The 14873-nt window shown below is 42.3% G+C and overlaps 1 protein-coding gene across 8 annotated transcripts in view; it reads right to left on the reverse strand.

The window, feature by feature from the left end:
* si:dkey-237h12.3 (teneurin-3) overlaps positions 1-14873 on the reverse strand; it is a 152820-nt gene that overhangs the window by 29954 nt on the left and 107993 nt on the right. For 5 of the 8 annotated variants that reach the window (XM_047584946.1, XM_047584951.1, XM_047584947.1 and 2 more), the window contains 7 exons: positions 12421-12606; positions 9793-9813; positions 9253-9276; positions 8112-8258; positions 7386-7602; positions 2903-3022; positions 712-973 (listed from right to left, as the gene is read on the reverse strand). In XM_047584946.1, coding sequence (XP_047440902.1) covers positions 712-973; positions 2903-3022; positions 7386-7602; positions 8112-8258; positions 9253-9276; positions 9793-9813; positions 12421-12606 — 977 coding nt within the window. The remainder of the gene's footprint in view (positions 1-711; positions 974-2902; positions 3023-7385; positions 7603-8111; positions 8259-9252; positions 9277-9792; positions 9814-12420; positions 12607-14873) is intronic. The other 3 variants (XM_047584950.1, XM_047584949.1, XM_047584948.1) reach the window with 2 other exon arrangements.

The following is a 14873-nucleotide window of genomic DNA, read 5'->3' on the forward strand; positions in this document are numbered from 1 at the left end:
ATTTGTGTTGTGCTGCAAATATATCCCACAGCACAGACTACAATTTTCCACATACAAATTGAGTTACCTCCACAGGCAGTAAATTAATTCGTCATTATTAGAGTCTGCAGGAAAAAAAAAAAAAAATACCTGTACACCACATTCCTAATAACTGACAAATCTCAATTCCTGGTCAGGTTCACACCTCAGACTGCCGCTATATTCATGCAGAAACACGTCCGAACACTTTGGACTTCCTCCCCTCAAATACTGCGCCGAAATATTTCACTCTGAAATGTTTAAACAGCAAAAGCTGCGGAGTCACATTTTGCGTTCAGGGATTTTCGATTCTGATTTGGGCCAAATGGATACAAACCAAATCCTGAGGATTGTAACCTCCATGCGTTGTGCCCTCAGAATTTATCAGTGTTGCTCTGAGACAATTTATGGCTTAGTATTTGGGGAGATGCCTCAATTCAATCAAAGCCCAAAGGCGAAGTGAAAGGCAAATCTGACTCTGTTTAAAATGAAGCAAGAAAACCCATGGTAAAAGGAAGATAACAGCATTATCGTTACTGTGTGTCTGTGTATTTCCAACACTGCAGCCTGTAATGTTGGGATCAAACCTGGGTCAAATGATTAAAGTCACTCCAAACAGTCAGATATTAGATGAAATTTACAATTGATCATAAAAGCCTCATCCCAAAGTCACCTCTGTCAGAGCTGTCTCACCTGGGTCTCGGGGAGGATTGGACTGTCCTCCGGAGACGTCTTGTACAGAGTGGAGAGGGGAGTGGCCAGGATGAGGGGGTTGGGCCGGATCAAGCCAGTCAGGTAACAGCTGGGGATGTCGTTCTCTTCCCGCTTCATCACCACTGTGTCCATCACGTGGAAAACGTTCCAGGGAAGCCACACGGTGCGGTGCAGCGTGGGGAACGGGGAGCGTTCGTAACTCAGCGTTAGAGACGCACCGCCGTTGGCCAGGAGGTCAAACCTTAACATATTGTGATACAAATGGAAACATGGACAAACATTACATCAAGAATTCATTCATTAATTCATATGACTGCACCCAAAATATTGGTGAATATTCTCCCCTCGTATTAGCAACCTTGCTACATTCCCACATCTCATATTCATTACATGTATGTACATGTGTATTTAGTTTCACAAGCATGGTGGGCAAAATCCAGACCACGGGTTCAACATATGGCCCGCGGGGCAAAAGTGGTCCACCAGAGGGTCAAATCTGGCCTGCAGCATTAATTTGCCAAGTGTGAATTTGTCCACCGTTTTATTCAGTGGACAGAACACAACACTGAGACCCAGAACCGAACAGCAGACAGCAATGTGTTTTTTTTTTTGAAGAATAGTTTATTAAAAACAAATGGAAAAAATCTAGAGTTCCCATTACTTAAAGGTTATCACACTATTGTGTTACTGGCCCGTTTGAGATCAATCTGGGCTGTACGTGGCCCCCGAACTAAAATGAGTTTGACACCACTGACCTAGACTGATATTATTTTTGGAATTTCCCTTCAAGTGCAAAGCAGCCTAATAAATATTTATCCCTAGACTAGCTTGATAATCCCTTTTCAATGGCAGAGAAAACTTTCCTTATCAAGTGTGCTCCCTCTTTTCAGATTCCATATGTTATTATCATTCACTGAATCTAATTTATGACTTTTGTTCAATCAGGCGTGGTGTCAGAAGACACTTTATGGTTGAATTTGGTTTTGAGTGTTGAGTCTTGGGAGTTTTCTCTGGTGAACTGGTTCTAATTAGTACGACATTACTCAGGGAAAAGTTACTGGTTTGGAAATGAAGGGCGAGCCTTTGATGTGCTGCTCTATATATTCGGCTAGCTCCACTACCCAGGGGGTAAAGCATCTGTGTGGTGACATTGCATGCATTCACATGCACAAAGACACACACACACACAGATCTGAATGCTTATGCACGTCTCTCATGCACGTACCCACATCCAGAATGACACACACACGCGAGCGCGCGCGCCAACAGCCAAGCTGTGCAGCTGACCTAAAACAGCTTCCCTCTCAAGCTCTCTCCACTTTGGGCAGTGGGGAGCTCACAGCTGCAAGAGGCCAGGCTTTGATGCTGCCCCCTCCCACTTCTTAACACACTGAGCGGATCTGTTGGCTAACCAAGTGTGATTATCCCCGACCATTTATCACGCTCCTTGTCAGAAGAGTTACAGGGCGGAATATCTGAAGAAATCAGCTAATCCTCAGCTATCTGGGGACCCAAGGATTGTGATTCATAACAACAGCTGTACAATTCTCTGCCACTCAATAAGCCTTTTATTCTACACTGGCAACATATAAACATGGCGCCTGTCTGTTGGATTTGAACAGAAGCCTGGATCTTTAATCTCCGAAGACCATCTGAGAAATAAAGCTCCTACCTGAGGTGAACCCTCCCTGTGAAATATGTGACATACTTTTGTCTTGTATGTGTTTGCGCTGCCATTATTAAAGACCCGTCTGTGGTAATAGCAGGAGAAGGTCAGACAGTAATCCCATGTTTTACTACACCGCGGGCAGATTGATTCTTCCCTTGCTGATTCAATGCATTTTAAACAGCCTGGTTCAAAATGGCCTCCACGACTGTGACATTTGCATGAGGAATTGTTCTAGGGCACAATGTGCTGCTGTTTCCATTTGTTTTGTGCGCCTTTTGGATAACTGCCAGGACAGTGCTGTCATTGTTGGACAGCTTTCTCTGCATTTTTCCATACTAGTGTAGGGCACAGAAGCACATGCCTCGCATAAACTGTCGCAAGGGCAAAAGTTGATCCAGTGGACTGAGCCGCCTGTGTTTATTTAGACATGTAAATCAGCGTAGGTAAACGCAGACGGGTTCATGCACCCACTGCTGCATGTGTGCACAGGTACTCCCTTACATGCCGTCCTGCCGCGTGATGGTGTAGCCGTACTCTGGATAGTGCAGGAAAGACACGTTGACTCCAATCAGCGGTGTCCCGTCTCCCGTTAGGACCTGACCCCGGATGACTGACGCCAAGCTGTGTGGGCAAACAAACACAGAAAGAGCCAAGTAAACAAACAGCGCCAGCCGGCATCAACAAGCGGCCACGGCATCAGCACTGTTAACGACTGTCATCCCTTTGCCAGCGGCATGAGCAGAGAGGTATGATTTACTGACCGTTAGGAACACAAACATGTCAGTGGTTGTTACTCATGAAAATTCCACCTTACAGAGCCCCTGTCAGCGTCTGTTTACTGCTTTTAAGAAGCCATAATTCAGGAGGACGAGGGCCTCCGTTAAGATTTTGCAGCATCTTGCACTTATATTACAACATTTATATTCCACAAGGACGCAAAAAAATTATGCATTTTTTTCCCCTCACACTTTCATTGTGAGCGTTGCAAGATGCAACGTGCAATGTTACGTACGGCGCTCAGGGCAATTCAGTTTGTGAGGCCATCACATACGATTGTGTACATAAAAGCAAAGAGTGTAAACATGCAGCACATTATCTAGTCAACAAGATTTACAGTTAAATTACGAGTCTGCTGAGTAAAGTCAACTGGGTAAATGGAGTGTATAGTACACCCAACAGTGAGGCAATCAGATGAGATTCAGGAGTGAAATATTCACAGTATTGTTATTATTCTGGCTTTGCTGAATTAAAAAAAATAAATTCCATAACTTGTATTTGAAGAGGGTATGATCCAAGCGGGTTTATTGCGGCAAGTGGTTTTTCTTCTTCTTCTTCTAAAAAAAAAGCTTTTTGTCACCAACGGCATGCGCTCAGTGGCATGATAAATGTCTGTGGTGATACTTGTGATGAAAGATAATATATCAACAAGAATTGTGTTCGAATGAGCTCTTCAGCTCGGTTACAGATATCCTCTTGATGTGAGAAGTTGCAAAGCTCAGCGGCTGACGTGTCAAGAGGCACTTTATAGGAATTCAGAACAACAAAATGCTATGCTGGAGGCAAACTGTCACACGGGGAAAAAAATGAAAGGGGCTCGGAAAAAAGAAAAGAATCGCCACGGTGGTTTAGAAAGGTGAAACCAACAAGTAGATGTGAAAGGAAAACGCAATCTGAATACAAAAAATACTAAATATTCCACTGTGTAGAGCCGAGCTCTGGAGGTTTTTGCTGTGTTGAAGAAAAATTTGTTTCTGTTTTGAAAAAGTCTGAGATTTTCTGATCTTTTCAACAGCATCCGTTTTTTTGGTTGTTTTTTTACAAACATTCCCACCTGGTGGCTGCCTTATATAACCCACCTCCCACTGCTGGCCAAACAGTAATGGCACTGAAGCAGATAGAGAGGGTTAAATGCTTCACTTCAGGGCACCTCTATGGTAGTTAGTCTAGCATAGGAAGGCATTACTCATTCACTTTCTCCACTCAGATTTTCCCTGCTGGTAAATGGATTTGCTTGTGGTCAAAAGGCTCTCCACCGCCAGCATCCACTCCCCTGCTCTCACCTAAAAAACTGTATTTTCTTTGCCATTTTTGCTTCATAAATCGCAGACACGGGAGATTCATACATGATTAAAGCCTCAGATATCCTCTGCCATTATTCAACGTGACTGCAGGGCCTTCAGGTGGAGCTTGTCTAACACTGATTCTCACTCTTATATTCATAAACGCAAAGTCATTTTTTTGTTTGAAGGTACGGGGGAGAGACAACGCAATATTTCTCCATCAACATTTAATCACCTCCCACTTCTCAACCATGGAGCAGAATTTTTTTAAAGCGTCCCCTCTGCATTTGTCACCGATGGGCAAAAAAGCACCCCATTTTGCCACTTTATCTGCGGGTCATTACGTATATGAGACAGGGATGATCAACAGCTTCAGCCTCTCTCTTACTTCCCCCACCGCTCCGTGGCTGGCACGACCATCTCCCATCGTTTATTTACTGGCTCAAAGAACAAGGCCACTTAAGAGCCCCAGCGAAGGTTCACTCCTTCTTCCCCGTGTCTCTATTAATCTTTTGAGAGGCAGACGGATGCTCCGCAAACCCAACCCCAGCCCCCACCCACCCACCATCGAACAAACGCAAAGTCGCGCCACCTGCTGCAGTCCCAGAAATGAATCATATAATTCATGCATCCTTATCTGTCATTGTCCCACACTGGCTGTAGAAAAACACCATCTGAAAACCCAGTGGGAGACTTGTCTGGGAACATGTGATATGGCTGGGGGGACTACTGTGGAGCGAAGGAGTGGGTGGGTGGGGGAGAGGGGGGGCACTACACCACAACACATGTTTTATTCTCTGTGCAATACGAGGGACAAGTTTACTCCCGAGTTCCGAAACCCGAGCGCGCACCGAAATCTGCTTCCCTTTTTCTCAGCTTGCACAATGGCTTGTTAAAATATAGAAGGACACGGGTGACCTCTAACTGTTTCCCGTTTCTGCACCGCTCGACATCAGATACTCCACAACCAGGCGAAACAGTCGCCAGTCTTGCTGGAAGTCTTCTCCTCTGGCACTGTTCCAGTGCCTCACAGATTTTTTTTGTTTTTTTATAATGTATACTCTGCAAAGGCTGTCCATAAATTATTCACTCCATAACCTCAAATGAATGTTAAAAAAAAATTAAATCTGTCCCCAAACTCTGCCACTAGTAATTCTACTTTTTTTGTGACGCCTTCAAACAGGATGTCTACACATGCAGTGTTTGTGATGGTGTTAAGTTAAAAAATGTTAATTAATTTTGGCAAATTTAGTGGTACGCATGTTTGCAGAGACACTAAAAGGCTGTTTTTGACTATAAAACTAACTTCTACACAGAGATAAAAAAGAATATTTTGAACAAGGGAGCTAATGCCACTGGCAGACATGAAATCGACAGTAAGCTCAAGACAATGAGGACGAGGATTACTGAGAACCCGGCTGGGGGGAATCGCCTCATTCTATATTTTCAGTAAAGCATGCTATTTACATAAGGATTACTTTAAACTATTGGAGGAAATATTCCCAAAGCCTTGTGCACACATTTGGCAATCATTTTCCTCTCCATCACTCTCAAAACAAACCCTACTCATGATTCCGAACGGAGTTCACTGAGGTTTCAGGGAAAAATATAACTCTGTCTCCTTAGTTAGCACACTGATGGAGCTGTTATCAGTGGCTAAGATCTTTCTATTTGCATTTGACTTGTCAATCAACATCTTAAGCTCCGCCTTCAGCCAGATGAAGAAGACCGTCACGTGCTTCTTGTCCATTAACCTCACAATGTCTTTGAAGCACATTTCTACAGTTATGTGGTAAATCTATTTAGATGGTTATGCAAATCTAATAAATTTAATTTTAGGATTTGATTTAAGGATTGCCAGAAATAATAATAATAAAAAAAAGAGTCCAGAGGATGCTACCAGAGCAAATAACAGTAAGCAGAGCAGTAAGTGGATCATCCCACAGATACTTGATCAGTTTGGGATGTAGTGGATTTGGAGGCCAGGTCTTCACCCCAGCACCCAGGCACCCCCACCCATTGTCATGAGAGTGCTACATACCTAAGTAACATCCACATGGGTCAAATGTTTTCCAGAACAACATGGAATTGTCACAAGATGTCATTTACTTCTCCTGTCAGTGGTTTTAATGTTGTGGTGGATACGTGCATGTTTTCCGTCTAGACAAAGTGGTGGACGGACCAACAGATTAACAATTAACAGTGCCTCCCGTGTAGCCATGTCTAACTGTGGCTGATAATAACATTACAGTGTAACAGTAGTGAACTAAAGAAAAAGAAAAACACGAACTTGTCCTCAAAGTGGTAAATGTACCCATTTATATATCGCACAACAACAACAAGATGTGTTAGCAGCATTTTTCAACCAGTGATAATTTACAAAATAAAAATACCCACTCACCAGTTTGATGTGTTTTGTTGGAAGAGCAGTCTCAAGCAAGACGGGCTTTCTAGCTAATATCAAAGACGAGTCTATTTAAGTGTCCCAGTCTTAGATTCACTGTGTGATGGCTGGCTCGCTGAATGATTAAAAAAGTTTCAGATAAGACATATGGTACATTCATGAGCAGCGGAAACGCTCTCTTGTGCAGTACTTTCCTTTCCAATTACAACAACAACCCAGTCCTGTCATGTCGGTGTAAGCAAACTAAAGCTTGTGTTTTTGCACTGATAAGGGCAGTTTTGAACAAGGAACAAGTTTGCTCTTCAGCTACTTAATCTTCACTCGTAAAGAAAATAAAACGGCCGCGACAGCCGAACCAGTGTAAACACACTTGACACTTTGACTGCAAAGACAAAGAGATGCGAGATTCTTTGACGTTTCGGAGTAGCTGCACTAACACAGGTGGCTGGTAATGAGACAGCAAACAACCAACTTGATGCAAATAATTAAAGAGCTGTCAGCGAGTCATTAAGCTGCTTACCTGCTGTTGAAAGGGTTATTCCAAGGTATCACGTGACTGCCGCTGGGACCGATCAAAAAGCTGACACGGTCGTAGAAGCTCTTAGATGTGGGCTGGGCGGCTGAACTCTGGCCTTGTCCCGCCATGGCAGCGGGATCAGGAGAGCCGCGACAGTAGGTCTGACCCTGGCAGGATATTTGAGTGCAGCAGTCTGGGTCCATGCAGTCAATGAGTCCATCTGGAAAACAGGAAGGACAGTGAAGACGGGGGAGGATAGGCTTGACCTCAACACGTTCAGATTTGACACAGGAAACATGAGCGTCTCCGTTACTGCGTCGGACTCACACAGATGACTCCTAACATGGACTAAAGTTCGTTACATCAACTGTGGAGATCCTGCCCTGACGTGAACTATTTCAAAGTAACTTATATGAAGCTCAAAAGTTCTGCTGTCGGTCAAGACTAAAAGGAGTTCATTAAAAGTCCAGCTTGTGGAGTATTAAAATATAGACTTCATAATCAATCTTCTGTATATTTCAAATCACGCTGTTTAACAATCTGCTGTGCTACTACATTTACATATTCTTTGCAGTCATGTTTTATGCATGATTGATTTGTTTTGTTTGTTTGTACTGTCACCAAGGAGCCACATCAAAGCCAGGTTTTTTGTCGGGCTCAATCCGAGATACATGCAAGTTTTTCCGAGGCTAAAAGACAATTTGTCTGAGGCTTTAACTTCTTTCCTACCTCCCTCGTTATCCTTGCCATCTGAGCAGAGCGTTTCCGTCGCCACGTCGCATCCCAGCCCTCTCCACCCTGACTGGCAGATGCAGTGCCAGACATTCTGATCCAGGACGCACCTCCCATTGTTGTTGCACAGCCCGGGGCAGCCGTCTGTCAACACATCATGTTCGTGTCAGACAGCCAAGTAAATCAAGGAAATCAGGGAGTGGGTGTGAAGACAAGAGCGAAGGGGGCGTTGAGAGTGGACAGGGGCAGAGGGGGGACAAAAATGAGGAGAGACAGTATTGAGTGAACATACAGTACGATACATCTCTGACAGGACTGGAGATGGGGGGAGGCTGTGAGGAGTTGCAGTCGTTTCACATGAGTTTTAGAAGCATGTGCAACCACAGTGAAAGTTGGAAATGCATGGGATAAATGGAGGTGAAACCTGCTAAGATGTTTTCGTGCTGCTAATAGAGTAGGAGATAATGCAAATGTGTGTTTTTTTTATTTTCTTTTGGTCGCTTTAAATGAAACTTTGAATGTTTTTCTTAAGAAGTGGCTTCCATTAAGGTTGCATGAATCATAGTGTGAGTTGAAAATGAAGAGTTTCCCCATTTTTTGCATTTGAATCAGAATTTCAAATCCCATTCAAGAGGCTGAAAATCAATGCCTTGGAAATTCATTACCTTCGCCTCAGAATCATTAGAGCCGGAATAGCCCATTGCAGATGTTAGAAACACTCATGTGAAGTAACAGCAACATCAAAGGGAAGAGGAAGTATATATGTAAATAGGGGGAGAGGGGAGAAGAAGAGGGAGGATCTAGAGTCTCCACATTTACAGAAAACAGTGCACTTGCTGCCAGATCGCATTCCTTCTAGTGGGGGGTGAAGACAGGGAGCTGAAACATGACTAAACCACACCAGTTCGGGGCGTTTAATCTGGCAGACACAGGGGGTGGGGGGAGAAGGGACCGTGGAGTCTGGTGTGAGACTGGACAGGAGATGAGGGGACATATTGAGGGAGAGCAGGATCACAGCAGAAACATTATGATCGACTCGGACATAAAACAGGTGTATATACGCCGTGCTAGGAAAGACAAAGAGCAGGGAGGGATTGTTCGTGACAATCTCCCTTGAGGGGGTAGTGGTTCAATTTACCTTTATATCCTATCTTGACTGCTCCTATTACACAACCGAGGAAAGGGAAACATTTGGAAAAGAAAATTACTTATCTCTGTGGTGGCAGAGAGCTAAGACTGACAAACACATTTACTTATTGTAACTCACAGGGAGCACACAAAGTGGAAACGGTGGCTGGCGTAAAGCTAATGTACCTGCCAACTTGGTTTAAATATTTGCAAAAGAAGCTTTGCAGGAAGTTTTCCCTAAGATTATCCTTGTCTTCGCCACGTTGTTAGCTTCTGCTCTAATTTCTATCTCTCTGCTGTGCATGTAAATCATAGTAGTTATGGTGATTGAGCTTAATAGCTGACACTAAGCATGAGTGACAGGATATGACTGAAATTACTGAAAGGCAGGGAAGCTGCGAGCTCACCCATTTATTTTTATTTTTTTTAAATTTTTTTTTTAAACAGAGTTCACATTGTTTAAAGCAAAAATAAAGGTGTTCAGTTGGATCAGGAAAAAAAAATAGCAAAAAGAATATAATTCTCAAGCATAGTGAAAAGTATTTTTTACCTGATACTCTGGAATCCAGGGCTATACATGTAAGCCAAGAGGGAGTTGGAAAGAGACAGATAGGTAGGCAGACAGGCATACAGACATAAAATAGAAAAGAGAATGGATATAAGAAGGGGTTAGGCAGAGCAATACAAAAAGAAAAGAGCATTTCTTAAGAGAGGGAGACAAAAGAGAAAGAAGTTGCACATTTAGTAGAGTAGATTCATGCTACAGTTCTGTTTATTCTGTTTTTAACCTGTGCAAATACAGTTTTACTGATGCTGGTGTCTGTCTGTCTTCACTGGAAAATACATATTTTTACGTTTCTTCTCATATTTTTTTTAAATATATTTTCAATATTTTTTGTATTTTAACTCTATTGTAAATAGTACCTTTTGCACTATTCTATATATAGTTTCTGTCTGCAATGAAAAGGAAAAGCTCTTCAATCTCATTATGCACCGACGCTACACTAATGTTACATAATGACAATAAAAGGCACTTTTCTATTCTATTCTATTCTATTCTATTCTATTCTATTCTATTCTATTCTATTCTATTCTAAAGCTAGAGCAAGAGAAAAAGCCCATTTAACTTTAGTGTGAAGCTGTTAATTAAAGCTTTGTGTGATTAATCACAACCATGGATGCATCCATAGTCAAAAATCGCCATTTATTCCACAAAAGCGCATTGAATGGAAACTGTGTGTTTTGTCTAAACGAAGCAAGTTGTGCTCAGTGAAAAATTCACTGTTAACACTCTCCATCTGCTGTGCTTTGCCAAAGCAAGACAGGCTAACGCAAAGAAGAAAAACACAGTTTCTCTTGATATCAGAGTGTTGTAACACTCTTTGTTTCCAGATCACATGAGCCAGTTTCATCTGGGTCTGCTTCAAAACATTTCACTGTCTGCTTGTCAGGACGCACACAGCCTCATTCTAATATGAATACACCGTGAAGCAGAAAACTACATTTTTATTTTTTTTTTCTTTCAATTTATCATGCTTCTCTACTTCAGCGATTTTAACAAGAGCGTGGCAGAGACCGGGCACCGGGCAGTACACTAAGACAAATCAAAAACACCTTAGTCGTAAACTGCTCTGCTGAGAAAGCAGTGACAATAGGTTAAGCCTTGCATATAAAACAGGATCTAGATGCTTGCGACAAAAGAATGGCCGAGGAAGTCCGCTATTCAAGCTCTGACCATGTAATGTGATTAAAAGGCGCTTTGTGCAAATGGCAGTTATTCAGGGTTTGAAAGACGAAATAAGCTCCCGGTTCTCCAAGAAAAGGTAACGCGCTACCTATTCATCCCCACTGCGTCCAAAGCAAGGAGTTACTTTCGTGACGGGAGCCGGGAAAGAAAAAGAAAATAGATGATGCACAGTCGGCCCTGAGGTGGGAAAGATTAATAAGATCAGGAATGTGACCCCGTCCAACAATTCCTTCGCTGCAATCTCCTCTCCCCTCAGAGATGGATTTACGCTGGGGATGGGGGGATTGCTGAAGAGAGAACTTGTAAATACATAATTAGGGTTCAAGAGTTTCAAGTGCCGAATCTTTGTTTCACGGGGAATGTGTCGTCATAAAGAGGTTGGAGATGACACTTGGGGGAATGCTGTTTGACGCGGCGTGTCAAGGTTTAACTACAGGACCTTTGACAGAAGGTGAAGTGGCGAGGACGCTTGAGTTAAAGGTCAATAGGAAGTGACATCTCAGAACTCATTATCCTCATTAATGCCAGGTGAAGCACTGCCATTTCAGAAAAATGATATTCCAAAGAGGCCTACCCGTGGCTTTCCGGTTCCCTAAATACCTGCCCTTGACTCGCTAATACTGAAGCATCACTTTAGCAGTTTAAAAGGTGGAATATCTAAATCCATGATATAAATTACAAAGTTAATGTGTTGCAAAACAGAAAATTTGGAGAAAAAAAAAAGAGACAACAGCAGGTCAAAACAGCCTTTTCTCTATTCTTTTCACAGTTAGAGTTTTGTAGCGTGTTGATTCAAGTGGGAATGAATGTTTTCACAATTTTGTAGAATTTCAAGAAGAAGCAACTGCTAGAACCAAAATTCACCACTAACAATGTTAGTAGAAATCACCAAATGTAACTGTCCTATAATTAAAATGTGATAGTACACATATATATGTGGTTTTGGTGGTCATTTTAGAAACATTATATGCTGTCGAAGGCTTAAATCCATAAAAATGCAACACATACTGCCAGTGGCATAAGAAACGACAATATTTCCCTGAGATTTGGAGGAAGAGATGGCCAGACACGAAGATGAATACACCTGAAAATCCACCTGTGGCTGTAGCTGACGAGCATCCAGGGGGGAAAAAAGATACAACATAGAGAGATCCTGTCCCACATGTTTTGTTCAGTGATGATTGGAAACGGAATTGCAAGAAACAGAACTGTTTACTTCTATGCACAAGATAATATGGCAAATAACTAGCCTGTCATGAAGAGGTATTTGTTTGATCGGTAGGCTGCAACAGAAGTGCATCAGGATCCGTATCTTTCCAACTGACATTCACACTCCAAAGGGGACTTTTAAACCTGCCCATATATGAATTTTCTCTGTAGTCCTTCTGTCAAGTGGTGTGTGTAGGTGGACAGTGTGTCACAGAGTCTCACCGATGGTGCAGTGTTCACCCGTCCAGCCTTGGTGGCAGTCACACTTGCCCTCTCTGCAGACTCCGTGGTCGATGCAGCGTGGGTGACAGTCCCTCTGTTCACATTCTGGTCCCGTCCAGCCTTCTTCACAGTGACACACACCGCTGATGCACGAGCCGTGGGGGCCGCAGTCAACCACACACACCTCTGTTTCAAAACAAAAAGCCACGGAGACATGTAGCTACTGTTCTGTAAATTATTTCGCTTCTCTCCCGCACTGGTGTATTTTTGTGTTTTGTATAGACGCATCTGCCACCACAGAACACGCTGATGTCTGCTGAGAAGTGTTGGCTCCCCCACTTAAACTGGGCCAATAAGTTTAACTGTAAACAAGACATGCTTTCAGCGCCATTCCTAAACACAGCTTTATAAAAAAAAAAAAAAAAAAAAAAAACGTCGACACTATGAAGCAATTGTAGCAAAGTCTGGTCACATTTCATCTCTAAATTACTGCCTTCTGTTAAAAGAAAGTTTGAGTCATTTCACATGTCAGACTGTTACTGCGTTCTGTGGCTTTATGGATCTCGATGGATTTGCCGTGTACACAATTCTTTTTAAATGAGCGCAGAATCAGACACATACAAAATGTCACTGCATTGAGAGTCAGACGAAATGTAAAGCCCAGTCAACTTTTATTCTGCTGCCACATTGCTACAATACACAACGTGTAGTATAGAAATAGAAAAAAGGGCATTCGTCTTCCTCTAAAAGTATCATATTAATCTTGATAGATAGTGTTATTTCTTTTATGGGTTGTGGGCAACAATAAAGTCTCTTAAATTCTCAGCGCTTGACATTTCATCCATAAACCGTTCTCCACGGCGTGGCAACCACACAATACACTGAAGAAAGACATGACACATGGGTGGTATTTGACTCACTATAGATTTGTTTTATGTAAAATTTCCTCCGATACAAATTTTAGAGAGTGTCAGTCAGATCGTCAACCATTTGAAATTACATCAGTTTTTTTTTCTCTGATAATTAGAAGAAAGAAGATTTGTTTTTTTCAAACATGTATAAGCAGCCAGTTTGTTTGGTCATTTTTGTTACTGCAGCTACTAATCTTTATCAGACCAATTTCATAGATCGCTATGTGCTGGAGCACTAAAACAAAAGAAAAAAAAAGACAAAAAACAAACAAAAAAAAAAAAACTAAAAACCAACTGTCATCAATCAAAAAGCCCAGCGGAATAAAGCACTGCAATTACTGTGTATCTAAAAACTTGCAAAAAAACAACCTCTTTTCAGGTTTTACATATTAAGAAAGCTCATTTGCATTGAGTCTTGGCAGACTGAGGCGAGCGTTGTGGATTTAAGCAGGTTCTTATGTCTGGACTCGGAGATGTTAGATCAACATGTTTACTTCAAGTGCAGCATCAGAGACAGCAGAGCAGCTGTGAAGAATCTGCACAATCTTCAGAAAATTTAAATGATCAGATCCATGGATGGTGTGTAAATGAGACGGTAACAGGCTACAGCTAACGCTCAACGAGCTGTGGCTGCTCTCGTGTGAGAATGGGGGATGTTGATTTGCAGGAACCGGGAGCTTCTATCAAAGGTTTTGAACAGAAGAGCCCTATAGAGCTCTCTGCCGTGGTGACAGCCCTGAGTGTGCTACAAGAAAGTAGCTCAAAGTATGTCCTCCAATTTTAAATGATTATATTCTCTAGGAAAATTAAATAGCCTCATAACAGAGATTGGGACTTTTTGAGAACTTGGCCTAGCCTTCAGGGACAGCAAATTAGCCAGCATCACTGCTGCCCAAACACAACAAGTCATGGATGAAGTAAAGAATGATTTTGATCTTTTTTTTTTTTTTTTTTTTTTAGCTCCACTGCTTTGGCTTCTCTCAATCCCCTTTCCCTTTATTAAAGGTACGTCTGTAACAGCTCTCTGAATGTCTCTGAATGGAGTTTTTCTTCGATTGAGGGACCTTGGATGGTTCTGATTAAGCTGAGCCGACACTGTAGAATATTAAGCATGCCTCTGGAGGGGAGTCATTCGATTCCAAAGGAATACCTCCTTCCCATAGAATCTATGCAATCAATTTTTCATTAGTGCAAAAGTGTTTATCTGCCTTTAACATGCCCCTGACTCGAGCTGGATAGGGGTTGTGGGCGGTCGATCCACGCTACGCACTTGTTAATTAAAGTTTATTTAATTGAAGAAGAACCGTGGCATTAATTACGACAGGAAAAAAAAAAATCCACCCACCCAGGTGGATAAACTCCCCAACTCTCGGGCCGCACCGAGGACGCTTTCGTCAGTTCGGCTATTGACTAGCCCGAGATATCTTGCTGAGTGAGAGGATTGTGTCTGAAATTCTGAAAGCTTTAACAGAATAACAAATTACTTCTCATTAAAAGACAAAATAAAGTGAGACACAAAAGAGAAAAAGAAAACCCGTTTGC

Source organism: Mugil cephalus, chromosome 5 (assembly GCF_022458985.1).
Source record: "Mugil cephalus isolate CIBA_MC_2020 chromosome 5, CIBA_Mcephalus_1.1, whole genome shotgun sequence".
In the NCBI taxonomy this organism is placed as follows: domain Eukaryota; kingdom Metazoa; phylum Chordata; class Actinopteri; order Mugiliformes; family Mugilidae; genus Mugil; species Mugil cephalus.